The sequence below is a fragment of the Sciurus vulgaris genome (assembly GCF_902686455.1).
Source record: "Sciurus vulgaris genome assembly, chromosome: 1".
NCBI lineage: Eukaryota > Metazoa > Chordata > Mammalia > Rodentia > Sciuridae > Sciurus > Sciurus vulgaris.
The window spans coordinates 16,679,975-16,705,546 of record NC_136461.1 but is presented as its reverse complement, the minus strand read 5'-3'; the positions used below and the strand labels follow the sequence as shown (position 1 = coordinate 16,705,546).

Below are 25,572 nucleotides of genomic sequence, written 5' to 3'. Positions count from 1 at the left end.
TTGTGCCAAGAGGGATAGCAGCAGAAACTAAACAAGCTCTTACAAAGCTGCAGACTGTGACTTCACTAATGTGGGCAAAGCAACTCTTGCTGGCTGACATGAATGACTTCAACATGTGAATGAAATCTACAATGTTTCAAGAGTAATTTTCCTGCTAGAGCTGCTTACCATGCTGCTGCTTTACCCAAAGAAACAGTTAATCAGCCCGAACTTCAGTGTATGATTGTATGAGTTGAAGATCCTCTAATAGTGCTGCCTATGAGAGTCAAATGAGCTGATGTACATGAAAGTGGGAAGCATGGTAAGCTGGCCTGTTGTAGGTTCTTGGTGAATATTTCCTCTTCCTTTCCTGCTTTGAAAAGCTTAATCTTAAAAATACTGATAAGCATATGATGATATATAATGGGGGTAGGGTGTGGGGAGTGAGAGAAGAATGGAGGAACTTTAGATTATGTAGAAGGAAATGAGAGGGAGGGGGGGTATGAAAAAATCATGGAATGAGAAAGACATCATTACCCTATGTACATGTATGATTACACAAATGAATCTATATTGTGTACAACCATAGAAACGAAATGACGTACCCCATTTGTGTACAATGAATCAAAATGCAGTCTGTAAAAAATAAATAAATAAATAAAAGATTAAAAAAAAAAAAAAAAAAGGAAGTCATGCTTATTGAAGAGTTTGTATCCCTACAGAGATACTAAGTACTTGGCACATAGACAAGGTCACTTGAGCACATCAGAGGAATTTGCAAGCCTACACCGACTACAAACTCCAAGGTACAAAGAGGAAATTCCTTTGAAAAGAGATTATGGATGTTCCCTGTTTGTAAAGGCAGGGCTAAGAAGTTGTTTCAGCTGGTGGGGTTGCAAATTAGTGCAGCCACTCTGGAAAGCAGTATGGAGGTTCCTCAGAAAGCTTGGAATGGAACCACCATTTGACCCAGCTATCCCACTCCTTGGCCTACACCCAAAGAACTTAAAATCAGCATACTACAGAGATACAACCACATCAATGTTCATAGCTGCTCAATTCACCATAGCCAGATTGTGGAACCAACCTAGATGTCCTTCAGTTGATGAATGGATAAAGAAACTGTGGCATATATATACAATGGAATATTACTCTGCCATGAAGAATGATAAAATTATGGCATTTGCAGGCAAATGGATGAAATTGGAGGATATCATGCTAAGTGAGATAAGCCAATCTCAAAAAACTAAAGGACGAATGATCTCGCTGATAAGCGGATGAGGACATATAATGGGGGGTAGGAGGGGTTAGCGTTAGGGTTAGGGTTAGGTTTAGGGTTAGGGATAAGGAGGGTGGTAAGAATGGAGGAAGGAAGGACTGTATAGAGGGAAAAGAGGGTTGGGAGGGGTGGGGGGAAAGGGAAAAAATAACGGAATGAATCAAACAACATTGCCCTATGTAAATTTATGATTTTTAATAAAAAAAAAAAAGTTGTTTCAATGTGCTCAGTCCCCAGGCACTCAGAGGCCACTGCAGCCATGACCTCAGGGATCTCAGCTGCTGCTGGAACTAACAGAACAACTTGGCATCATCCACATAGTGCTGGTGTTAGGCAGGAGTTCAGGAACACCAAGATGGCAGAGACAGGGTGTAAAAAAGAAGCCACTGGAAGACAAAACAGGCAGATGAGTCCTGTCCCTGTTCATAACAAATCCCATTATATCACAACTCCTGCCACTGAGGACTTATTACCATGACAACTTCCACAACAGGCTCTAATTTTAAAATGACCAATGAGGGTAAAGTGGGCAGTATTCTAATTAGGTTTTCTAAAGTAACCAATGAGAGGAGAGATGGAAAATATTCTACTCAGTTATCAAAAGGTAACCAGTGGGAGCGAACGAAGAAAAGTCTTCAATCAGGTCCATAAAGGGAAAAGAATGCCCCACAGCTCACTATATAAGACTAATTTCCAGACATTGAGGCCCGTGAGCATCTCTCTCTTGCTTAGCCTACTCCACTCTACCTAACAGAGTGCTACCTTCTCCTTCAATAAATCTGTACTTTGCTGTGGAGAGCGGTGACAGAGGATGGGAGAGCGGTGACTGAGATTGGAGGTCTCTGATGACCTCATGGCTGTGGCAAGCCCGGTGCCTGGGAATGTTTCTGCACAAGGGTGCAGGATACTCAGCTGCTGTGGCAATGCCCTGCATGAAGAGACTCTGTGCAGAATACTAAAGCTAGAGGACACATCAGCACATCATTCACTTCCACCCAGTAGCCACAGTGACTATTTGCAAAATGCAAATTTAGTTTCTTCTCCCTGCTTTGAACCTCAAAAGCATTCCCAATGGGATAGCTGTCATTAATGTGTCCTCCAAAGCCCTGTGATATGATTCCGCCAACCTTTCCAATCTGAGCAGAAAGACCCTTTCTATTCACTCCCTACTCGTCAGTCATTCTGACCTTCTTTTCATCTCTCTACCTCTTTGGTTTTTTTTGACTGAAACAGGGTCTCACTGAGTTACTGAGTCTCACCTTGAACTTTCAGTCCTCTCAGCTTCCTGAGTGGCTGGTATTAGAGGGGCGTGCCTCTGCATCTGACGACTTTTCTCTTTCTAAAAGGTGTTTTCCAAACACTTGTTTGCAGTCCACGGTAAGAAATTTATTTTACAATGCCAACTGCTGACATAAGTTTTGCAAAGCAGTACTTAGATTTACTGTTTTTATACAATGTACTCTGATATATCTTCCCTCCCCCCTCCCCCCTCCCCCCTCCCTCTCTCTCCTTCTTCTCCTTCCCCTTCTCCCCAGACTGGCCTCAGACTTATGATTCTCTTGCCTCAGCCTCTCAAGTTGCTGGGATTACAGGCATGGCTCACTGCTCCTGGCTCTATACTATTTCTTTATAAAAATCGGTACCCAGCCAGGCACAGTGGTGCACCTCTGTAATCCCAGCGGCTGGGGTGGCTGAGGCAGAAGGATCGCAAGTTCAAAACCAGCCTCAGCAACAGCGTGGCACTAAGCAACTCAGCGAGACCGTCTCTAAATAAACTACAAAATAGGGCTGGGGATGTGGCTCAGTGTTGGAGTGTCCCTGAGTTCAACGCCCCCCCCCCCAAAAAAAAAGTAGGTACCCTGTAAATTGATATTATGACCGATTAATGGGGCAAGACCAGCAGGTTGAAAACAGGGTTCTAACCATCCAATTTCTTTGCCTCAGGGCCATTGCATAGGCGAATCCTTCCGTCTAGAAAGCTTTTCCTGTATCCTCTTCACTTTAATGGATCTTACTCATTCTTGCAGGATCCATCAAAGGATCTGTCTCTTTTTGGAGATGACTCTTGCATTTGAATCCTGACGATTCAATGACATTAATGCACGCAAAGAACTCGTAACAGTGTGTGGCACATCGTAATACTGTTGCTCCTCACCTTCAAAGTTAGGATTATACAACCACCTGTGCGAGCCTTATCTCCCCACGCCTCCCAGACTCCAAATCAACGAAGCCAGAGCCCTGATTAAATTTCGTTCCTCTCTAGTTCCTAGAGCCTCGCTCGGCCTGGCGCGGGTATGAAGAGCTGGCCTGCCGGAAAACCAACGAGGAGCCTGGGGGCGGGGCCGCCGCACGTCACTCCCGAGGCTCCGCCCGAGGGCCACGCCCACCCGGAGGTCGGAGGTCACGTGGGACCCAGCTGGGCGGCTGCGGGGAAGCGGAACCAGGATGGCTACCGTGAGGAAGGCGCTGCCGCGGCGACTGGTGGGCTTGGCGTCCCTCCGGGCTGTAAGTGCCCCGGCCGCGGGGAGCCGCCGGCGCCGTGCCGCTCGGGGTCGGGGGCTTGGCCCGTGGCGGCTGCCCTCCGAGGGGCGAAGCGGGACAGCTCCTCCGGCCAGGATCGGGGGGCGGTGGAGCCTCGGACCGCCCGGGTCACCCAGATCCGAGGGGTGCGGGGAAACCGAGGCCCGGAGCAGCACAGCCGCTCGCTCGGCCATGGAGACCCGCGAGGCCGGCCTGCGCCCCGTCCACGGCGCTCGCCGGTGGCCCTGGCTCCTTCCTCCCTCGCATCGAGCTTCAGACCTCTCCGTCTCTTCTGGTGAAAAACACGAACACCCTCCAGTCTCGGGTGGGACAAGCAAGGTCACCCTCCCCCACGCCCCTGCATCTCCCGCGCTGGTGGCTTTGAGGGACGCGTAGGGAGCTCTGGGGTCGTGCTTCCCTTGGAACCGTCCTTTGGGCCTGCTGGGTCCTGTGTTTGCGCTCTCCCACGCTCAGTGAGGAGGTAGCCCCTGCTTCTGCCACTTGCAAGGCCGAGTGGGGCAGTTCTTTACTCATTCCAAGCCTCCGTTTTCTCATCTGTAACGTGACAGACGTCAGGATTGTTTTGGAGATTAGAGAAAATGTAGGCAAAGCGTTCGACATGGTTCTGGCTCTCCATAGCCTTCAGTGGTAGTATTTCACCTTAGTTTAGAAAGAGTTCTGTCAACAGTGGCGGAAAGTGCACTCATGGCCGTGGGTCCCTCTCAGAAAACCACTTTCATGTCTTTAACTAGGTCACCCACCTCCACCAGGTGCTCATGGGTAAAAAGGAAAAGGGCGTTCCAAATTGGGAGTTAAGAAAAGTAATTAGATGTCGGAAACAATGAGCTTTGAAACAAAAGCAAGAACCTGGTGTAATGAGGCGGTCCTCCAATTCATGGATTTAGTATCAGAACCAGATCTGGGTTCAGGTTGTGCAATTTTGGTAATGTCTCTGAGGCTGTTTCTTCCTCGCTGGAGTTAAGCTACTGATAGTCCCTGTCGTGAGATCCTATTGCCCATAGCTTGGCCCTGGGTGTTTGATAGTGATTTTAGATACACCATAGCGCAGGTTGCTGTGGCACAGTACATGGGGTTAGAGGGGATAGCCTCAGCAGGGCTCTACACTCAGCGCGAACTGGGTGTTTAACCAGAAGAGTAGACTGATCAGAAGCGGGGTAGTGGCCATTGTGGCTTAGGAGTTCAGAGCATGCACACACTGCCAGGTTCATATACTGTTCAGTGACCAGCTAGCCTTGTGACCTGGGGAAAGTTACTTAATCACTTTGGACCTTGAATTTCTCACAGCAAAATGGAGATAAGACAGACCTTGGATTGTTGACAGATGATGTCAGTTAATGCATTAAAAGGGCCCTTCACAGTGGTGCACGCCTGTAATCCCAGCGGCTCAGGAGGCTGAGGCAGGAGGATCCAGAGTTCAAAACCATCCTCATCAACTTAGCAAGACCCTGTCTCTAAATAAAATACAAAAAGGAGGGGGGCTGGAGACTGGGTTGTGACTCGGTGATTAAGTGTGTCCCTGGGTTCAATCCCTTATAAAACAAAAAAAACATGCCCCCCCCCAAAAAAAAAAAAAAAAAAAAAAACAAAACACACACACATTAAGAAAGGCTCTTTTGGTGCCTGGCAAATTTTTTTTTTTTTTTTTTTTTTCGGTACTGGGGATTGAACCCAGGGCCTTGTGCTTACAAGGCAAGCACACTACCTACTGAGCTATATCCCCAGCCCTGCAAATATTGTTTAATAAATGTAAATCATTCTTATATGAAGAGCTGTTATGGGAAAGGAAGTGAAATTGTGTTTATTCAGTTTCATAAAAGAAACTTGGAAGCAGGTTTATATTCTTGCAGTAATATTTGTGTATTGAACCTCCATGATATCCCCGTGTCTTGGAAATCTAGCAGCAATAAAGCGAAGTCCCTGCCTCAGGAAACTTCAGTTCCAGTGGAACAGTAATATGCCAATAGAAGCTGAGCATCTTGTTGGAGGGAGATTCAAGGTGCTGGGACCTTGCAATTTAACCTATTGATTTCCTGCAATTTGGTGGTTTCTCACCTTAGTCTTTAGGAAGCTTTGGCTAAAAACCAAGATCAGTTGGTTGTCAAGTTCCAGCTGGCTCACAGCAGGGTGTATTTCCTTCTTTAAGGGTCTCAGGTGTTTGGGATCCCTGCAGACTATGTAGTATTACCTCTCCTCTTACCCCACTGCAGTACATTTCCTAGGTTAAATCTGGTAAAAGGCAGTTAACTTGAAGAATTGTATTGAAGAGGAAAGAGGAGAAGCCCGTGTTACTCGGGGCAGATTTTATATAGGAGAGACTCAAGACTTTTAACGCCCCCCCCCCCCGTTTTTGTAGTAGGGATTGATCCCAGGGGCACTCTACCGCTGAGCCACATCCCCAGCGCCCCCCAACTTTTGAGGAAGAGTCTCACTAAGTTGTCCGGCCTGGCCTCAAACTTGCAATGTTCTTGCTTCAGTCTCCGGAGTAGCTGGGATTACAGGCGTGCGCCACCACCCCGGTATAAAAACTTTTAAATATCCTCCTTAGCTGCTGAGGGTGGCATCTCCTTTTGGATCCCTTCTTTCCCTTGTCATCACCCAGTCTGGGATTGTTGCGGAACAGAGCCTTCCTGCGTATCCCTCCTCCATCACCCAAGGGTCCAGAACAAACTATTCCTCCCCATGTGGTAATGGCCCTCCTCTGGCACAGCTGAGCTGTTCGTGTGTTGATTTCTTGTTTCCATCATTTGAATGTGTACCTGCCTTGTACTGGGCACAGTGCCAAACAGTCAGGATGAAGTTGAGGTACAGGCAGACAAGGTCCCTCACCAAGCTTATATTCTGGAGGAAACATCATATTTGCAGTGCTTTGAAGGAAACAGGGTCCTGAAATAGGAACTTGAAGTTGAAGGGACTGGCAGCCTTGCAAAGCCTGTCAGAGGAGGCCTTTGCAGCAGCAATGAGGGAGATGTGAGAATCCCGGCACAGGGCAGCCTATGTGCGAGAGAAGGCCAGCAGGCTGGAGCGTAGTGACGCCGCCGGGCAGAAGGTGGGGGAATGGATAGTAGGGACAGTGATGAGTTCACCAAGGTCAGCAGGAGCCAAAATCATACAGAGCTTATCTGCCATGAAAAGTAGGGGGAGGGGAGGGCCAGGTTCCACTTAAGCAGCGGGGTCCATGGGATGCCCTCTAACAGGATAGCGAGGACTGGGACAGCCTTTAGGAGAAACTGTAGAAATCTGTTTTGGGGACTGCTGAGAGAGCTGTCAGCTGGGCAGCTGGAAACCGGTTTGGAGTTAGGGAAGAGCTTGTCCTGGGAGCTTGAGTCTCTTGCTCATTCCTGTCCTAAAGTGAAATATTTGCCAGGCATGGTGGCACTCACCTGTAATCGAATCGCAAGTTCAAAGCCAGCCTCAGCAGCTTAGCGAGGCCCTAAGTAACTCAGTGAGACCCTGCCTCTAATAAAATACAAATAAGGGCTGGAGATGTGGCTTGGTAGTTAAACACCCCTTGGTTCAGGCCCTGGTGCTAAAAAAAAAAAAAAAAAAAACAAGTGAAATATTCTTTTTGTTCTTAAGTCTAAAACATACCAAATGTGAATTAAACAGCGAGACATACAGATTCTGATCTCAGTATTAGTCAAGAAGGAGCCACGGTGAAATGTGACGATCTCTTCCTTTCTCTTTCTGTTTCCCCTTTTAAACCAAAGGTCAGCACTTCAGCTATGGGCACTTTGCCAAAGCGGGTGAAAATTGTGGAAGTGGGTCCCCGAGATGGACTGCAAAATGAAAAGGTAAAGGTGGAAACCAACTCAAAAAAGTGTTTTCAAGTGACTGCTTTGAGTATTCTGTATGGTAGGAAGGCTGGGGCACATGGACTTCTTATAAAATGAGCTATTATAAAGTTGCTACTGTAAGAGCATAATAAGTGACTCCAGGGTGCAAAATTGTGTGTGCGTGTGTGTGTGTGTGTGTGTGTGTGTATACATATATATGTGTATACAGTATATTTTTATGGAAGAACAAGTTTATATATATGTGGGAGCGTTTACCTAGAGAAGAATGTAAACCTGTCAACACAGTAAACAGAAGACATGTGTGACCCTTGAGTGACTAGATGTGCAGGGAGAGGGAGAGAGGAAGAGGTGACTCCCATGCCAGTTGGGAGCTGGAAAGGGAGGGTGTGCTGCTTGGGGCTCTGTCCCACAGGTCCCAGAGGGTTAGTCATCTGCCCTCTTAGGGTGTGGCACCTTGCTCCCAGCTTGTTTATGACGGGGTCATAACTGAACACACATTTAGTTAAGGAAAATCTGCATGACAGGAAAATACTGTTTCCGTGTAAATACTAACTCCTTTTTAGGGGAGAAGCTGTCTCCACCACAGGACGCTCTGTGGAACTTGGACAGGCCTTGGGCCACCTCTTGATGAGGCCTATACATGCATCCGCGTTAGCATTTGGAGGTTGAGATGGTGATGTGCCTGCTGGATCAGAAGCTTCAAACGAGCGGGCATTGTGTGCCCAGGCCATTTCCTTAGCAGCTCTGCTCACCTGTCTTCTGCTGTCTCTCTCTGATCTAGAATATTGTTCCTACTCCACTGAAAATCAAGCTGATAGACATGCTTTCCGAAGCAGGACTTCCTGTTGTAGAAGCCACCAGTTTTGTGTCTCCCAAGTGGGTTCCCCAGGTGAGCCCAGCCCCCAGGGAGAGGCCTTTCCAGGCCACATGTGGGACATTTCCCATCTGCTCTTGAAATGAGTGAAAAGTGGCAGCATAGAGTTCAAGTTCCTGCTTTGAAAGGTCTCAGGAGATTGCCAGCCCTGTGGGGCAGCAGAAGGTCATGGCCTGGAAGCCTGGCTCAGATTCAGTCTTGGCTCTACCCTGACCTGCTGGTCACCTCTCTAGGGCTTTCTCTCGTCCAGGTTAGAGATGGTCTCTCAGGTCTCTTCTGACTCTGAAAGTCTAGAACCTTCATGCCTGCCCATGATTTCTGTGTTTGTAAAAGGGGAAGAGTGACGATTCCAGTTTCACAGAGACAGGGAAGTTGCTGAGAAAGACCCTGTTGCAGAGTGAGTGCCAGGTAATGCAGAGAGCAGAGCCCAGTGCCTGGTGCAGACGGTGTTCTCCATACATGGCAGGTGACACTGTTACTGCTGGTCCTGTTTGTGTTAAGCAGACAATATTGGCCATTGGAAGAAACTGGGGATGTCACACAAACCCAGGCACCTCCTGTCCCCTCAGCCATCAAACAGGTGGTAAGAGCATTGAGGAGAGAGCTCTGCAGAAGTCTCACGTCCCACAAGTTCTAGAGAAGAGATTGTTGTGGTGAAAGGTTTTTTCTAACCTTTGAGCTCTCTGCCTGCCTGGTGATGACTTAATGTCTCCTTTGGCCCCTAGATGGCTGACCACACTGAAGTCTTGAAGGGCATTCAAAAGTTTCCTGGCATCAACTACCCAGTTCTGACCCCAAACCTGAAAGGCTTCGAGGCAGCGGTAAGAGGATGGTTTGGTGGTGGGGGATCCTGGAATGAGATTGATGGCGTTACTCCCTGTCTTGACTCTTTGCCTCAGTCCCCCGTCCTGGGAAGTCCACCTGGACAGCTTATCTCCAGTGGTGATGAGCGCCTTCAGCCCCTGTGGCAGTCCTGGCCCCGCCACTCACCACCCTGTGATCTCAGCAAGTTGCTTAGCCTCTTTGAGACTCAGCTCTGCCCATAACCTGGGATAGTGATAGCACCTAGGTTGTGCCAGTTTCAGAAGACAGAGAGCTCATTGCAGAATAAGAGCTCGACATAAGACAGGCGCTTAGTACACGTTAGCTCTTCTTATTACCCTTTTAGGGAAAGGTAAGCAAGCTCTCCAGGAGAGTTTCAGCAGTAGTTGCTACATCTGCCAGCTAGCTTGTCATTTTACACAGCAGCATTTCTGCATTTAGACAGAAACCTTTCAAGAGTGACTTTTAGGAGCCAGGGGCAGTGGTGCATGCTTGCAATTCCAGTGGCTCAGGAGGCTGAGGCAGGAGCATTGCAAGTTTGAGGCCAGCCTCAGCAATTTAATGAGGTCCTAAGACACTTAGTGAGACCCTGTCTCAAAATTAAAAAAAAAAAAAAAAAAGGCTGGGGATGTGGCTCAGTGGTAAAGCACCCCTTGGTTCAATCTGCAAAAAAAATAAATAAAAAATAAAAAGAGTGACTTTCAGGGTGGTGATGGCAGCAGCGGTGATTTCCCTGGGGATGTCAAAGTTGGGTTTTTGTGTGTGCGTGTCCCCTTCCCTGCAGTGCTAGAAACTGAACCCAGGGCCTTACTGTGCTGCACTGCCAGCCTGCTCTTCTTAATTGAGATACCATTCACTGTTTCCATTTTCTAGGACTCCTCTCAGAAGCTAATGCAAAATGAGTAACTTAAAACAACAGAAATTTGTTTATTCTCTCAAATTCTGGAAGCTAGAAGTCCAAAATCAAGGTGTCAGCAGGATTGGCTTCTTCTGAGGACTCCGAGATAATCTACTCCAGGCTTTTCTCCTGGTCCCGGTGATGCCAGCGATCCTTGGCATTGCTTGGCTTGCGGATCCGTGACTCCCGTGTCTGCCTCCGTCCTCAGCGTGGTCGTCTCATCTGTGTCACACGCATTTTCTTTTACGCATACCAGTCAGCTGGGCGCAGTGGCACTCGCCTGTGATCCCAGTGACTTGGGAGACGGAGGCAGGAGGATCACAAGTTTGAGGCCATTCTCAGCAACTTAGTGAGGCCCTGTCTCAAAAATGAATAAATAAATAAATAAGGGTGAGGGTATGGTCCAGTGGTAAAGCATCCTGGGTTCAGTCCCCAGCACCAAAAGAAAAGGACAAATACGCCCATCCCATTGGATCAGAGGCGCACCACACTCTAGGACGCCCTCGTCTTACCTGATTATAGCTGCAGTGACTGTTTCCAAATAAGGTCACATTCTGAGGTACTGGGACTTCAACATATCTCTCTCTCTCTCTTTTTTTTTTTTTTTGGGTGCTGGGGATCGAACCCAGGGCCTCATGCTTGCAAGGCAAGCACTCTACCAGCTGAGCTATCTCCCCAGCCCACTCTTTTGTTTTTAATATTTTCTTTTTAGTTGTCAGTGGACCTCTATTTTTATTTGTGTGCAATGCTGAGACTCAAACCCAGTGCCTCACACATGCTAGGCAGTCGTTCTACCACTGAGCCACAACCCCAGCCCCCAACGTATCTTTTTGAGGGGACACAATTCGCCCTACACAGTCACATACCGTAAGATCAGATCTTGCCACTCTGTCAGTGTTCCTTGAAGAGGAAAATGCTGAAGGACTTGCCTGGATTTTGGCAGGTGGCTGCAGGTGCCAAGGAAGTGAGCGTCTTCGGCGCAGCCTCTGAGCTCTTCACCAGGAAGAACATCAACTGCTCCCTAGACGAGAGCTTCCAGCGCATGGACGTGGTTTTGAAGGCAGCTCAGGCCACCAATATCCCGGTACGGGGGTAAGTCAGCCACGTGGCCATCTTTTCTCCCTGCCGCTCTGGAGTGAGGCTAGGCTCTGACTCCAGCCATCCCCCACCACAGACTCCTGGTCCTGGGTGGGGTAGCCCAAGTGCCACACCAAAGCATCTTTTCCCAAATGAATTTGGTCCGAAGAATCCTGGCAAGAACTTCTCCCAAATCGAAATTTAGGTCAGTTCAGTAGAGGAATCCAGCAGGCCAGGGCAGTAAGTGGGGTTTGCAGGGGTCAGCAAGGCCCTGGCTTCTCTGCCGGCTCTTCCCGCAAGGCCTCTGAATTGCCCAGGCTGCATGCCTAATAACTGGAGGCCAGCCACTGTATGTGTGAGGTCTCCTGAAACTAAGCAATCACCCGGCAAGGAGGGGCCATGTCCACCTTGTAGATGACAGGGGCAAGGATGGGTAGTCTGCTGTAAGGTCACACAGCAGGCCACATTGCAGTCAGAGTGAGCTCTCAGAAGTACACTTCTGGTCACGTGACTTCTGATGAAAAACTTTTCCTGCCAGTCGCTGTGGTGCACACCCATAATCCCAGCAGCTCAGGAGGCTGAGGAAGGAAGATCACAAGTTCAAAGCCAGCCTCAGCAATTTAGCAAAACCCAAAGCTTGGGGGGAGACCCTGTCTCAAAAAAAAAGTCGGGGCTGAGTATATGGCGTAGTGGTTAAGCAGCCCTGGCTTCAATCCCTGGTGAATGAATGAATGAATGAGTGAATAAACTAACAAAGGATCCTTTCAGCAGCTGACTGAGTCCCAGAGCCTCACACGTGCCAGGCAAGTGCTCTACCACTGGGCTTCATCCCGGCCCTTTTTGTTTGATTTGAGACGGGGGCTTGCTAAGTTGCCCAGCTGGCCTTGAACTCGCTATCCTCCTGCCTCAGCCACCCGCAGCCCCCCTGTGGCAGGGATTACAGGCATGCGCCTGACTGAGTTCAGACTTTATATTGTGGTTTACAGGACCCTGCCTGATTCCGTCCCCGCCACACTTACCGTTCACTGCTCCTTTCTGGCCCAAGCCTTCTGTGTGCCATCTCCATTCCACCTGGAACTCTTCCCATCCACGTCCCCTCACGCCTCCGGGCCTTTGCATAGACGCAGAACACTCCTCCCCTGCTTCTCGGAGTAGTCTTCTATTCAGGTCCTCTGGATGCCAGCTCCTCTGAGAAGCTTTTCCTGTCCCTCCCTGGGCGTCAGTGGCCGTCCGCCAGGTCCCACAGTACCCTGGATGTCCTCAACCTAGTGTTTAGCCGCTTGTCGAGTCCTCTCCTGCCTCCTTCCCATGGACTGTGCTCTCCACCCCGGCACGCCACGTCTCCCTCAGTCCCTGGCCTGCCCTGCCCTCACAGCTCAAGCCTGGCACACGGATGGCACTCAGTAACCATCAGGCAGACGGATGGAAGGAAGCAGGGCCTCAGCCACATGTGCCTAACTCCCAGGCCTGTGCTCTTAGTAGCTTTCGCAGCATTTCCTTGCTCAGCAGTGTTTGGAGAAGTGGGAGAATCAAAATGGAAGAGTGAAAGGTCTTCGAGCCTGAAACGATCGATCCAGCCGACATTTGCGGAGCCTCTTACCACCCAGAATACTGTGCTCCGCTCTGAAGGTCTCGAAGGCACCGCAGCTCCAACAGGGTGGGTGGGAATAGAGAGTCCACGTCGGAAACAGCTCCTCAGCACAGCCTGCAGGGCCGCCATCAGCCCTCTGCCCGTCTCCGGCCTTGTCTCCACCCTCTCCGCCCCTCGCGTTCTGCGCCTCAGCTGTTCTGTCTGCAGCATGCAGGGCTCCTGTCTCTGGAGTGTTCTCCCGCAGACCCTTCCCTTCTCTCTGCTCCAGCTGCATAGCCTTAGAGGTCCTCCTGGCCACGCTGCCCTCTGGCCTCCTCTGGCGGCTCCTGTCGCGCTTCCTGTTTCCTTCATAGCACGGTACTGCGTGAGGCTCTCTGGCCAGCCACTTATCCCACCACCTTTTGTCGGCTGTCTCCTGACCCGAAACAAGGTTCAGGAGGGGGAAGACCTCGTGGGTCTTGCTCACTGCTCTGTGCCCAGCGTGTGGCATAAAGTAGTCCCCTCCGCAAAACTCGGTAGAGTAAGTGAATGAATGAGCGCTGGCCTCACTGGAGCAGCTAATCCCTTGGCCCTGAGGCCAGCCCGCCTGGTCTGACTCACGTCCAGCTCCTGCTCTGACCTTTAGTTTATCCAGTCCTGGTCCCTGCTGAGTACTGGCCTAGCTCCTGTGGCACATGTTTTTCTGCCCCTCCGAAACAGTGAGGCGCTGCTCAATGCCCTCTGGCTCCTCCGCCTTCTCCCATGTGGGCCCTCAGCCACTTCTGCTCCTGGGAGGCCCCTGCAAGCCCTCCTTCTGGACGGTGGGCTTCACAGCCCTCCCGCAGCCGCTCTCTACTGCCCCCTCCTGGCACCAGGCCAGGCGACTTCCCTCCATTCCACTCTGGATCAGCCTTCCACCCAGGCACCTGGCCTGCCCAGCTCCAGGTTCTGACTGTCTGCCAGGGATGAGTGTTACACAGCCATCCTGCCTCCGCCCTGCTGACTGAAGAGCTCAGGGCCACTGATGTCCTTCCTCCCTGTCTTCCCACAGGTACGTCTCCTGTGTGCTTGGATGTCCCTATGAAGGGAAGATCCCCCCGGCTAAAGTAGCTGAGGTGCGTGTGGCAGGACGGGGGTTTCGTGAGGGTTGCCCGTCTCACCTGTCCCGGAGCACGTAGGTGCCCCTCGCTACCTTGGCTGCTAGGTCCCTGCCTTTGGTCCTTCACCCAGCCGCTGTGTTCAGCCCTGCCGTGAGCACAGCCCATTCCTGCTGCCTAGAGGCGCCCTCCTGGCTGCACCCCCGCCCCATCCTGAAAGCCTCTGATTCAGTCTCCAGTTCAGTCCATGGACAGGTGATCATTGAGGGGACAACCCCAGGGGGGCCTCACAGGAGTCCCTAGTTTCCTCGTAGTAGGCGAGAGGCCACACCCTGACGTCCTCAGAACAGTAACCACGTCACCACAGAGGAGCACCCGGGTGGGAACTGAATTTGAGCAACCCAAGAGCTTAGTCATTTTAGCCACAAAATTCCTCTGCAGGTTTGTTACTTTCCCACTTTACAGTGGAGGACACAGACTAAATAACTTGCCACCCAGGTTGCAAATGGGTCTCCAACCCTACTTATTTTGTCTCCCTACAAAGCCCCCAGTTCCTGCCCAGTGCCACGTGGCATCCAGCTCGGAGGGTAACAGTAGCAACTGCTCATGGAGAGGGGCTGCCGCGCCCCCTGCTCTAGCCTCCCATCGCCACCGGCCCTCACCGTAGCCCCACAAAGGGCCATCACCTTTGGAGCTGAGAAAAGTAAAGCCCTGGCTGAGGCACACAGCTCACGAGCAGGGAATGGGGATGCTCATCTGGCATCCCGGACCCCGAAGGCCTGCCCCCGTAGCACCCCACCCTCTGGCCACAGCTCTTTGCCTCCCTGAATGCACCAGGTGCAGGGAGCGGGGAGGTGGCACCATGCCTTTACCTGGCAGACCCCCGGCGAGCGTCACCTGTCCCTTGCGTCCCTCCTCACCCTGTCCTGCTGTGGCAGCATCTCAAGAGAGGCAGGTGGCATCCAGCTTTGCAGCCTCTCTAGGGGTTTGCATGTGGGCCTCTCAGATAGTCGTGTATCGTCTTGAAGATCATAGCTAGCATCTCAGGGCCGTGACTTTGCGGATCGTACTGCCCCAGTGTTCCTGATTCCAGTGTCCGGGTCTGGCAAGGCACCCACCTAAGTGGGAGGAACGCGGAGGGCCCCCTGCTCCCGGAGCCTCGGTTCCTGAAGTTGTCAGCAGCATAGGGCCCCGTGCCTCAGACACAGGTGTTCTGTCTGCACGGAGGATCCCTGAGCCTGAGCTTCAGGACCCCGACTGGTGGGACTTGGGGTCCTCCACGTGCCGGCTTGCTTCCCCAGGTGGCCAAGAAGCTGTACTCGATGGGCTGCTACGAGGTCTCCCTGGGGGACACCATCGGAGTGGGCACCCCAGGGAGCATGAGGGACGTGCTGTCTGCTGTCATGCACGAGGTACCTGTGTCTGCCCTGGCTGTCCACTGCCATGACACCTACGGCCAAGCCCTGGCCAACACCTTGATGGCCCTGCAGGTAATCAAAGGCATGTGCCCACTCTCCCAGAGAGCAGGGGGACTGCTTGGCTTCATGTATTCTTTCAGCGAACACCCACTGATGCCAGTGTGCAAGGGCCAGCCTGCACAGAGTGTGCTGCCCCTGCCCCGAGAGTGCCCATGTCTGTATTGAGGAGACCGTCGAGGGAGTTAGCACATGACGCTGCTGCGTTAGGACAGAGGCCAGAAGGGAGCACAGGGTCAGGAGCCTAGGCCCCCGTCCCAGCGGAGGAAGTCAGATTTGGCAGAGACCCGAGAAGGCTTGAAGAACATGAAGAGCTGAGCAACTGCAAAAGGGAAGGGGAACAGCGGCAGGCAGATCTGCAGAGGAGGTCTAAGGTGGGGTTCAGGGAGGCCTCGTGTCCCGTCCCAGTGGCAGCGCATGATACTGAAGTAGAGGAGCTGGCAAAGGGACAGGCAGAGGCTGCTGGGAGGGAGTGGGGAGCCTTCAGGGCTATTCCCCAAAATCCATACTGGCGGGACTGGGTTTGTGGCTCAGTGGTAGACACTTGCTTAGCCTGTGTGAGGCCTGAGTTAGATTTTCAGCACCGCATATAAATAAAGGTCCATCAACAAACAACTAAAAAATATTAAAAAAAAAAGCCATACTGGCCTCAGGCTTAGCTTCCCTTGAAGCTTGCTTTTGGTGAGCTGGCCAGGCAGGGCCTCTCGGCAGGCAGCCCCTAGAGGGAACATTCTCGTGTCTGACACAGGCCGCCTTGCTGTGGCACTGCTCTAGCCTGCCATGACCTGGCTGGAGAAGGCCGTCCCCACCACCTACTGTCCTGCTCTCTAGGTACCTGCTGGAGCTTCATGTCTCCAAGCCAGATGATTCCCTTACTTTCAGGGCCTGTTTCCCCAGAATTGTGGTTGTTAAGGTTGAGTCTTTGGCCCTGGGGTCACCTCCCTTTCCCAGCTTGCTGTGACCTCCTGTCCTGGGCCCTTGGGCTCTTCTGAAGCCCTGAGTTGCCTGGCCCTGCAGGTCGGGGAAGATGGCTTCCTGTCTGTGCCCTGACAGGCCAGTAAAAGGGATTTCTGAGGCAAAACTTCATCCTGACTGTGCTCAGGATAGTCCTGCTTTTCTGGCCTTCCGTTTCTTGGTCCCCCATATCCTGAGAGTCGCCTTTTGCAGATTTCTCAGGGAAATCAGCTGAGCGTGATTACTGATAGTAGCTTCCTCCACTTTCCTCTTCTGTCCGCTACTTCAGAAATCTGCACTCTGGCTGCTCTGCGAAGTGCGACTGGACAGTAGGAACAGGACTTGCCCATCTCTGCCTCCTCAGCACTCACATGGTGGGGAAGGAGGGGAAAGATGAGATGAGCGAACAGATTGGAAAGCTTATTCAGCTGCTAACACCAAACACCGTGTGCAGGCCAGACCCTCCTCACGGCATCGGGAATTCAGCCCATGAAGTTGATAGTCCCATGAGACGAGACAGAAAATAAATAGCCAAATAAATATATAGTTGGCCAGGTGTCCATGAATGCCATGGAGAAAAATACAGCAGGTCACAGGAGCACCAGGTCTTTATAGACAGGGGCCCCCTCACCAAGGCAGCTTCGAGAGAACTGAGGGGCATCAGGGAGTGAGCCCAGCCATGTAAATACCGAGGGGTGGGGGTCCCAGCCCAGGAACAGTAGGTTAGAGACCCCAGGGGATGCTCTTGCTGTCCAGGAACATGAAGGAGGCACAGGGGAGCGGCATGACAGCGGGGAGGGGGTAGACGTGAGGCAGAGGAAGGCCCGGGAGTGGGCCTTGTAGGACTTGGGCCCTTTCTGACAGCTGAGTAGCCAAGGCGGAAGGGATGTGAGCCGAGGGGTCCCTCTGGCTGCCCTGGCTGCTGGGTGGGGGAACTGACTGTAGAGAGTGGTAGAACTAGAAGACGCCAGTTGGGAACCGCAGAAATCTAGGTGAAAACTAGTGGCAAGGAGCAGGCGGTAGGCGGTGGCGAGGTGGCCCAGTGGAGCTATTGAGAGGCCGCTGGCTGTGTAAACCCCTGGCCTGGGTGTCAACGTTTGGAGTCTTCAGCACACAGGCGACGCTACCTGAGGACCATGCAGTGAGGGCTCCGGCCTGCAGAGGTCAGGGAGACGAGGAAGAGCCAGCAAAAATGGGACCGAGGCCCCAGGAGAGGCCAGAGGTTGGAGGAAACCAGGGCAGGTGGAGCCCTGGAAGCCATGTAAGAGTGGTCAGGTACGGAGAGGAGGGAGACTTGACCTTTGGATCCAGCTACCTGAAGGTCTCCAGTGACCTTGCCTGGAGCTGTTTCCTCGGAAGAACTGACGGTGGGGGGGTGGGCACAAACCCATTTGGAACAGGTTCGGGTGGAGTGGCAGGAGATAAGCAGGGACAGCTCTGTTGAGGCATTTTGCTTCGAGGGGAGCCAAAGAAATAGGCTGGTTCCCAAAGGGGGCCGTAAAAGGCAGATGAGGGCCAGCTGCTGTGCAAGAATGGCTGCGGAGGGAGGACAAGTTGTGGGAGCCGGGGGGAAGGCTGCTTGGGCTGGCCTTGAGCGGGCTGGCCGCCGAGGGTGGCCGTCCCTGCACCACAGGGCAGTCTCTTCTGATGGCAGGTCTCCCTGTGACTAAGGAAGCAGCTGAGCAGGAGACGTGAGAAGGGGAAGAAAGGGAGCTGTTTGCTACCCGGCAGAGGGAAGCCTGTGTAGGCAAAGCCTGGTAAACAGCCGGGTCTGAAGTCCCCACAGCGGCGGGAAGGGGTATGTTAGGGACCTGGAGGGGCCTCTCTGAGGTGGCTCCTAGGCTGACACCTAAAGAGTAAGAAGGTCAACAGGGAAAGGGGGACCACGACTCCTGGAAGGGAAACAGGAAGGACAGACTCACATTGTCCCAAGAACTGAATGAAGCCTTTCAGAGGGGTTTTCACTCAACGCGCTCTGAAGCCAAAGGACAGAATGACTGAGTCTCAGGCAGTGACCCTGAGAGGCTTGCCAGGGCCAGCTCTGTGGGCTCTGGTGCCCAGTGTGGGCCATGTTTCCCCATCCTTGTTCCCAGATGGGAGTGAATGTCGTGGACTCTTCCGTGGCGGGACTTGGAGGCTGTCCCTATGCACAGGGGGCATCAGGGAACTTGGCCACTGAGGACCTGGTCTACATGCTAACCGGTCTCGGCATTCACACGGTAGGTCCCCTGCCCCCTAGTGGCAACAGCCGGGAACTGACCCGGCACTGCCTGAACCCAGGTCAGAAGCCAGTGGGGCTAAGAGGGCGGAGGGGCCCGGGGTTATGGGTGTTTTTATGTTTCTGAGGTAGCAGAGTGCGGTGAACAAGGCCACAAGCAGGGGCACAAGAAGGCTAGGGGCTCAGAATGTCCTCCACTGTTCAGCTGAGTCCCCAGGGAATAGGGAGAGAGCCCTGAAGCTGGCAGGAGTCAGCCCCTGGGCTTCTGTCTAGTTGACTGAAAAACGAGGGCAGTAGAATTAGCCCCCAGGGCTCTGCCAGGCTGTGAGGGCCATTGGTGCTGGTTGGGAGCCCTAGAGCCTCTGCTTTGAAATCTCATGGAATTTAAAAAAACCAGTCCTGCCCGTCACAGGCTGTGTCATTACAGGCAAATTATTTCATCTCTCTGAACCTGAGAAATGGGCTGTTGAAAGGGTTAAGAAAATGTGTGGAACATGCACACCTGTAATCCCAGAAGCTCGGGAGGCCGAGGCAGGAGGATTGCAAGTTCAAAGCCAGCCTCAGCAACTTAGTGAGGCCCTAAGCAACTTAGTGAGACCCATCTCCAAATAAAATATAAAACGGGCTGGGATGTGGCTCGGTGGTTAGGCACTCCCGGGTTCAGTCCCCAGTACCAATAAAAGGAAAATGTTCTGTGGGGGCGGAGCTTGCTTAACGTGTGAGCCTGCATCTACCCCAGTACTGGCGCAGGAGACAAGTAGAAGGCCCGCACGCAGCTGAGCTCCCAGCACACATGAGCAAATGACAGCGACTGTGGCCAGGCGCAGTGGCACACGCCTGTGATCCCAGTCACTCTGGGACTGCAGCAGGAGGATCACAAGTTTAAAAAATAAAACAAAACAAAAACAACTATTGTTACCAGCCGGTCTCTGCCTGCCTGGTCCTGTTGGCTGGCCCTCTGCCCCTCTGCCTCACAGCCCTTACTTCAATACACTAGGCAGGCCCTGTGCCGGGCGGGCCCTGGAGATGGAGACAGCAAAGCTGATGAGGTCCCTTTCCTGGTGGTGGCACCAAAAGCCGTTGTGCGGGACAGTCACAGGGGTGACCCCAGATGGCACCCCACATCAGGAAGGAGCCTGTTTGCCATCCCCTGTGCCCTTGCAGCTTGAAGTCTTAAGTCTGCCTCCCTGGATACTGAGGCTGTGCCGTGACTCACTGCATCCTCTGATTTGTTTCTCAAAGGGTGTGAACCTTCAGAAGCTCCTGGAAGCTGGAGACTTTATCTGTCAAGTCCTGAACAGAAAAACCAGCTCCAAAGTGGCACAAGCTAGTTGTAAACTCTGAACCCCCGGGGATTGCGGGGGAGCAGGCGCAGACATGAATGATTCCTGGGCGGGAATGGACAAGAGAATGAAAGACAGGAGAGGGCCACACCAGCTCTGCACACAGGTCTCCTGGCCCGCCCTGCCGGACCTGAGTAGGAGCCAGTGGCCTTGGGGAAGGAACAGCTCCCTTCAGTGTGGACCCAATGGCCCAGGAGTCAACTGCCTGAGGTCACCTGGAACCTAGTGAGATGATCCTTCAGTCTCATTCTGGGTGCACTTGCCAGCTGGCCAGCCATGGGGCTCCATCCTACAACAGCCTTGGGGTGTTGCTCTCTGCCTTCTTAGGGCAAGGGGTGGGGAGTTCTCCTCAAAGCTAGCAGAAAGGTGAGGTTGAGCTGCTGTGGGGGCCATCTGCTGACTCCCTCGTCCCTGGAAAGTCTTCACTCTGAACATGATTTTTGAAACAAGCTTATGTAATTAAAGGTTTAATTTTCCAATATTCGTTTGTGCCGCTCTGTGTATTTGAGTGGAGGAATTAATCTCTCCACACAGCCACACCCTGCGGGGAATGCAGACTTTATTATCTCAGGATTTCCTTCATTGCCCCACCTGAGCCCCCAGTGGCTGGAAACCAGGCTTAGGGCCCCGCAGGGGCTGTTTTCTGAGGCTGTCTTTGTGCCCCGGCTGCTGTGCAAGCTCTCCTGGGCCTGGCCAGGCTGCTGAAGGCCCGAGGCAGTCTGGGAGCACCGGCCTCGGGCTCTGCGGGCAGGCCCAGGGACTTCGCGGGGGTGGGGACAGCTGCGCACGTGTGCTTTTATTGCTTCTTTGTTCGAGTTTCCTCGTATGTCACGTCTTTATGCACATCACCCCCCTTTTAAACACAAACAACCATGTCTAAGCCGCCACCACGGGAGGCAGGTGCGGGCACACCGTTGGGGCGTGGGTACCGCGACTCCTGCTGCAGCTCCAGGGTTCTCCCGCTCCTGGGGTGGTTTCCAAATCCGAACTGGACGGCCCGCAGCCACAGCCTGGGAGGCCCTGGAGTCGGGCGTTTCATGCAAGAACTCGAGAGGATCCGGGAAGGGTGGGAACCCGCGGTCTGGAGCGGGACTCGGGGCGCTGCTGCCCAGGCGCGGGGCGGGCGCGGGCCCCATGCCATCGCCGAGTCGCGGCGTGGTGCCGCCCACTTCCGCCCTCCGTAGAAATGCGCCGAGCGGTCGCTCAAAGTTGCACAGGCTTTATGTCCTCCCCGAGTCTCCGTAGAGGCCGTAACGCAAGTGACACGTTTCCTTGGGGGCGTGGACAGGGCGGGATCAGGGTGAGCTGTCGGCTCTTAAAGGCACCGCCGCGCGGGGCGCGGGAGGTGGCGCCGCTGGAGCCAGCGCAGGGCGCGGGAACCTCTGCAGGTTTGCGGGGCGGCTTTAAAGGGCCGGGCGGGCTCAGGAGGGCCGGTGGTCGGCAGGGAGCAGGGGAGTGAGTTCCATGGTGGCTTGGTCCGCGTCCCGGGCAGAGTCTCCCCGGGCGGGCGGGCCCGCCCCTTCTCGCGTTTCCCGCGGCGGTGGCCTCGGGTTCATTCATTCCCGACCCGGGACTCCTTCCTAACTGGGCCCCTTCCGAGCCACGGCCCCGAAGTTCAGCCCGAGACTCCGCTGCCCTGGAGCGCTCGCGGCCCAGCGCCCCCTCCCCTCCTTTACACAGACTGGGAGAACTGAGGAAGCGACCGCTGGCCGAGGTCATCCCGCGGGTCGCGGGCGAGACCGACCGGCCGGCGGCCTTCCTGCCCCCGGCCTCCGCATGACCACCTGCCGGGGCCCGCACTGGGCGCGCGGCTGGGCGCGGGGGCAGAGTCCAGAGGGGCCTGGGCGGGCTGCGGGGAGAGGGGCCGGGCTGCGAGCCTGGAGGTCCGGATTCCAGCCCGGCCATCACTGCTGTGGGACACGGGCGCACCAAGGGCCGCCCCGACCGTAGGACGGGTCACTGCAAGGTGCCGGCCGGGACACCTGCCTCCTCGAGATGCAGGGAGAGTCAGGAAAACAACGCAGAAGTGCCTGGTACCGAGCCTGGCACGCCGCGGGCGCGCGGTCAAGCGGGCGGGAGCCGGAGGAGCCCCGAGGGGTTCCAGGCAGCCTGGACGGCGGCCTCGGGCCAGGTCTCCGGAATGAAAGGCCCGAGTGTCTGGGCCTCCTCCGCCCCTCCCCCGCTGCTGCAGTCTGTTCAGGGCGGGAGGCACACCTGGCAGTGGGGACTGGGCCAAGTCCACGTCTACACTGGCCCATCCAGGGCTGCCTAAAGTTGGGCGGGACTGCAGCTCCAATCCAGGAGTGACCCGTCTGGCCCTGGCAGGGCTGAGGCTCAGCCAGCCTGGCTCTGCCCTGGGGTGGGGCTGGTGGGGTGGCTCGCACTCCAGGACTGCCGGTGCTGCGGCCCAAACTGGGCTTAGTCTTCTGGTAGAGGATCCCACCCTTAGGTCACCTGAGGCATATCCTGCTTCCTCCCAGCTGACCCTTGGAAAGAGAGGGAAGGGGCTGCCTAGAGCAGGGGTACTAGTCACAGAGCCCAGGAGTCAGTTGACACTTAGGTGTGGCAGAGGCACAGGAGGCCTGAGTCTGAATGGACAGAGCACCTGCCTGGGATCCTGGAGTTCTGATCCTGCTGCATGTTTCCTTCTGCCCAGGACTTTCCTATCCCCAGACACTGAAGAGGGTTGTGTGGACCCTCAGAGTCCTGAATCAATTGGACCTAGAGAACATGGTAGCTTTGAGCCTGTCTTCCTCCTGTACCAAGGGGCAGGCTTTAAAATCTCCTCACTGGATCCACTCTACCACATGCTATGTGTACAGCTATAAACTCTGTCCCCTGGAGATGGAAACTGCCACCAAGAGGGGATAGGTGGTCTTTAAAGCCCAAGGTCAGAGTGACAGTTCCCAGACTTGAGCCAGGGCTGACTCCAGAGCCACCCTCCTAACTAGGGCACACAGCTGCCTACCTCTAAGGTTAGTTGGAGGCCAGCTCCTATTAAAGGGTTCCCTGAGCAAGCACTTCAGCCACCGCTGAGCCTGTGTCCTGGGCCAGGTGCGATGGCAGAGAAGGTGCTGGTGACCGGCGGCGCTGGCTACATCGGCAGCCACACGGTGCTGGAGCTGCTGGAGGCGGGCTACTGCCCGGTGGTCATCGACAACTTCCATAATGCCATCCGTGGTGAGCGGGGCGGGGCTGAGATTTCTGGAGGGAGGGGGAAGGAAGATCCCGGGTTCAGACCCCATCTCCTGATCTTGACGGCTCTGCGCACCCCGCCAGGAGGGGGCTCCATGCCCGAAAGCCTCCGGCGGGTACAGGAGTTGACAGGCCACTCTGTGGAGTTCGAGGAGATGGACATCTTGGACCAGGCAGCCCTGCAGCACCTCTTCAAGAGGGTGGGTGCCGGTGGGCAGGCGGGCAGCAGCATTGCCAAGGGCTTGGCCCCCAGCCGCTCTGACCCTGGCTCTGCTCCCGCAGCACAAGTTTAAGGCCGTCATCCACTTTGCGGGGCTCAAGGCTGTGGGCGAGTCGGTGCAGAAGCCTCTGGACTATTACCGAGTTAATCTGACAGGGACCATCCAGCTTCTGGAGGTACGGGGTCTAGGGTGGAGAGAGACCCCGGGAGAGCCCCAGGCCAGGCCCCGTGCCAGCCGCTGTGGGGAGGACCCCTGTGGGAGTCCAGCCCGGGCTGTGTCATCTTGAACGTGTCTTTCTGCACCTCCCATCTTCGGACCTCCACGCCTTCCCCTCTGAAAATGAGGGTGCCCTTAACCTCCCGAAGGAAGGCGACAGACGTGTGAGGCAGGGGCCACTGACACCTCCCTCCACGGCCAGATCATGAGGGCCCACGGGGTGAAGAACCTGGTGTTCAGCAGCTCAGCCACGGTGTACGGGAACCCCCAGTACCTGCCTCTGGACGAGGCCCACCCCACAGGTGGCTGTACCAACCCCTACGGCAAGTCCAAGTTCTTCATTGAGGAGATGATTCGGGACCTGTGCCGGGCAGACAAGGTGAGGACCCCTCGCCCCAGGCCCAGCTCTGCTCATTGACTGACTTCTCCCTTGAGCCTGAGGAGGGGGTCCTGAGCACCCCCCATCCTGAGGAGGAAGCTGAGGCTCAGAAGCAGCAGTGACTGGCTCAAGGTCACAGCACTGGTGGGTGGGCCCCCTTCTCTGTCCATCTCTGGGGAACACAGAGGACAGGCTTAGGAGCAAGGTAGAGGCCTCTGGATTCAGCTGGGACATGTCCCCCTCATCTGACTTGTGTCCCACAGGCCTGGAACGCAGTACTGCTGCGGTACTTCAACCCCACGGGTGCCCACGCCTCTGGCTGCATTGGCGAGGACCCCCAGGGCATTCCTAACAACCTCATGCCTTATGTCTCCCAGGTAAGGGCAGGTAGCAGGGACAGGAGTGGCCTAGGGGTACAACAGCTGGTGCCAGGCTGGAAAGAGCTGACCTAACCTCTGGCCATAGGTGGCAATTGGGCGACGGGAGGCTCTGAACGTCTTTGGCAATGACTATGACACAGAGGATGGCACAGGTGAGCTGGGACCAGGGGGACTTGGGAGTGGGAGCCCAGAAGGAGACCCACGTAGGACGAACTCGCGCACCCAACACCTCTGCAGGCGTCCGGGACTACATCCACGTCGTGGACCTGGCCAAGGGCCACATTGCTGCCCTGAGGAAGCTGAAGGAGCAGTGTGGCTGCCGGGTAGGGAGAGAAGTGAGGCCAGGGAGGGAAGGCCAGGGAGTCCTGGGCACATGGGCCAGAGGGATGGAGAGTCGGGCCACTGCCACAAGCCCTGTCCTCCTGGCAGGTCTATAATCTGGGCACAGGCACTGGCTACTCGGTGCTGCAGATGGTGCAAGCCATGGAGAAGGCCTCGGGGAAGAAGGTAGGCCCCCCTCTACCCTGCCCGTCAGCCACAGAAGGGCTGCGGCCTTTCCGCACTGTGCCCTTCTCAGCCTGCCTTGCACTCGGCGCTAGGTACCTCTAAGTGGCACTGGCCAGCAGAGGGTGGGCAAGGCCCAGGTCAGCTCAGCGAAGCGGGGCCTGCCTCCTCTCTTGCAGATCCCATACAAGGTGGTGGCACGACGGGAAGGCGATGTGGCTGCCTGTTATGCCAACCCCAGCTTGGCCCATGAGGAGCTGGGCTGGACGGCGGCCTTGGGGCTGGACAGGATGTGTGAGTGCTGCCCGACCCAGAAGAAAAGGGGCTACAGGAGAGAGCCAGGCCTGGCCGCCCTCCTGCACTGCCTCCAGGGCAAGTTCTGATCATCACCCTGTCTGTCCCAGGTGAAGACCTGTGGCGCTGGCAGAAGCAAAATCCTTCAGGCTTTGGCGCACAGGCCTGAGGACCTTCCTCTACCGTGGACCAGAGAAGGAAAAGAGAAGCAACCGCCTGCTCTCCGGCCTCTGGCAGGACCCCGGCGCCCCAGACCTCGGGGGCCCAGCCAAGGCTGCCCCTACCTCAAACCCAAGCTGGGCCCACCCAGCCCACCAGGCAGGAGGCCAAGGGCTCCGCTGACCAGGAGCTGGGTCTCTACTGCTTCTCTCCTGCAGGGTCCAGGAGCTCATCAGGACCACCTCGAGCCGGCGAGGACGCAGGGCTCGGGGACCACACCCCCTCCTCCCGGGCACTGACTTA

General features: G+C 54.6%; 2 protein-coding genes across 6 annotated transcripts; both read left to right on the top strand.

The window, feature by feature from the left end:
- Positions 1 to 3,620: 3,620 nt before the first annotated feature.
- Positions 3,621 to 20,402, top strand: HMGCL (3-hydroxy-3-methylglutaryl-CoA lyase). 3 transcript variants are annotated; one of them, XM_079106124.1, is made up of 9 exons: positions 3,621 to 3,763; positions 7,507 to 7,590; positions 8,375 to 8,482; positions 9,193 to 9,288; positions 11,131 to 11,279; positions 13,886 to 13,949; positions 15,233 to 15,421; positions 18,454 to 18,579; positions 19,821 to 20,402. In XM_079106124.1, the coding sequence occupies exons 1-9, from the start codon at positions 3,704 to 3,706 to the stop codon at positions 19,920 to 19,922; spliced, it is 978 nt and encodes a 325-aa protein (XP_078962250.1). In that variant the 5' UTR covers positions 3,621 to 3,703; the 3' UTR covers positions 19,923 to 20,402. The 3 variants fall into 3 exon arrangements, with proteins under 3 accessions (XP_078962250.1, XP_078962251.1, XP_078962249.1); XM_079106125.1 differs by lacking the exon at positions 3,621 to 3,763 and adding an exon at positions 3,953 to 4,073; XM_079106123.1 differs by lacking the exon at positions 3,621 to 3,763 and adding an exon at positions 4,099 to 4,117.
- Positions 20,403 to 21,185: 783 nt separating this feature from the next.
- On the top strand, positions 21,186 to 25,424 carry GALE (UDP-galactose-4-epimerase). Of its 3 annotated transcripts, none has more exons than XM_079106099.1 (11): positions 21,186 to 21,309; positions 22,976 to 23,101; positions 23,201 to 23,316; positions 23,399 to 23,512; positions 23,756 to 23,932; positions 24,196 to 24,309; positions 24,398 to 24,464; positions 24,550 to 24,635; positions 24,742 to 24,819; positions 24,996 to 25,110; positions 25,221 to 25,424. In XM_079106099.1, exons 2-11 carry the CDS (start codon positions 22,981 to 22,983, stop codon positions 25,277 to 25,279), a joined length of 1,047 nt encoding a protein of 348 aa, XP_078962225.1. In that variant the 5' UTR covers positions 21,186 to 21,309; positions 22,976 to 22,980; the 3' UTR covers positions 25,280 to 25,424. The 3 variants fall into 3 exon arrangements, with proteins under 3 accessions (XP_078962225.1, XP_078962224.1, XP_078962226.1); XM_079106098.1 differs by having other exon boundaries at positions 24,520 to 24,635; XM_079106100.1 differs by lacking the exon at positions 21,186 to 21,309 and adding an exon at positions 21,330 to 21,887 and having other exon boundaries at positions 24,520 to 24,635.
- The last annotated feature ends 148 nt before the right edge of the window (positions 25,425 to 25,572 follow it).

Bases quoted from the DNA above. Each gene is read 5' to 3' on its own strand.
- GALE (XM_079106098.1), top strand. From the start codon at position 22,981: ATGGCAGAGAAGGTGCTGGTGACCGGCGGCGCTGGCTACATCGGCAGC. The intron at 23,933-24,195 runs GTGAGGACCCCT...TGTGTCCCACAG, and splicing joins ACCTGTGCCGGGCAGACAAG to GCCTGGAACGCAGTACTGCT. The intron at 24,820-24,995 runs GTAGGCCCCCCT...CCTCTCTTGCAG, and splicing joins AGAAGGCCTCGGGGAAGAAG to ATCCCATACAAGGTGGTGGC.
- HMGCL (XM_079106124.1), top strand. From the start codon at position 3,704: ATGGCTACCGTGAGGAAGGCGCTGCCGCGGCGACTGGTGGGCTTGGCG. The intron at 7,591-8,374 runs GTAAAGGTGGAA...TCTCTGATCTAG, and splicing joins ATGGACTGCAAAATGAAAAG to AATATTGTTCCTACTCCACT. The intron at 11,280-13,885 runs GTAAGTCAGCCA...GTCTTCCCACAG, and splicing joins ACCAATATCCCGGTACGGGG to GTACGTCTCCTGTGTGCTTG.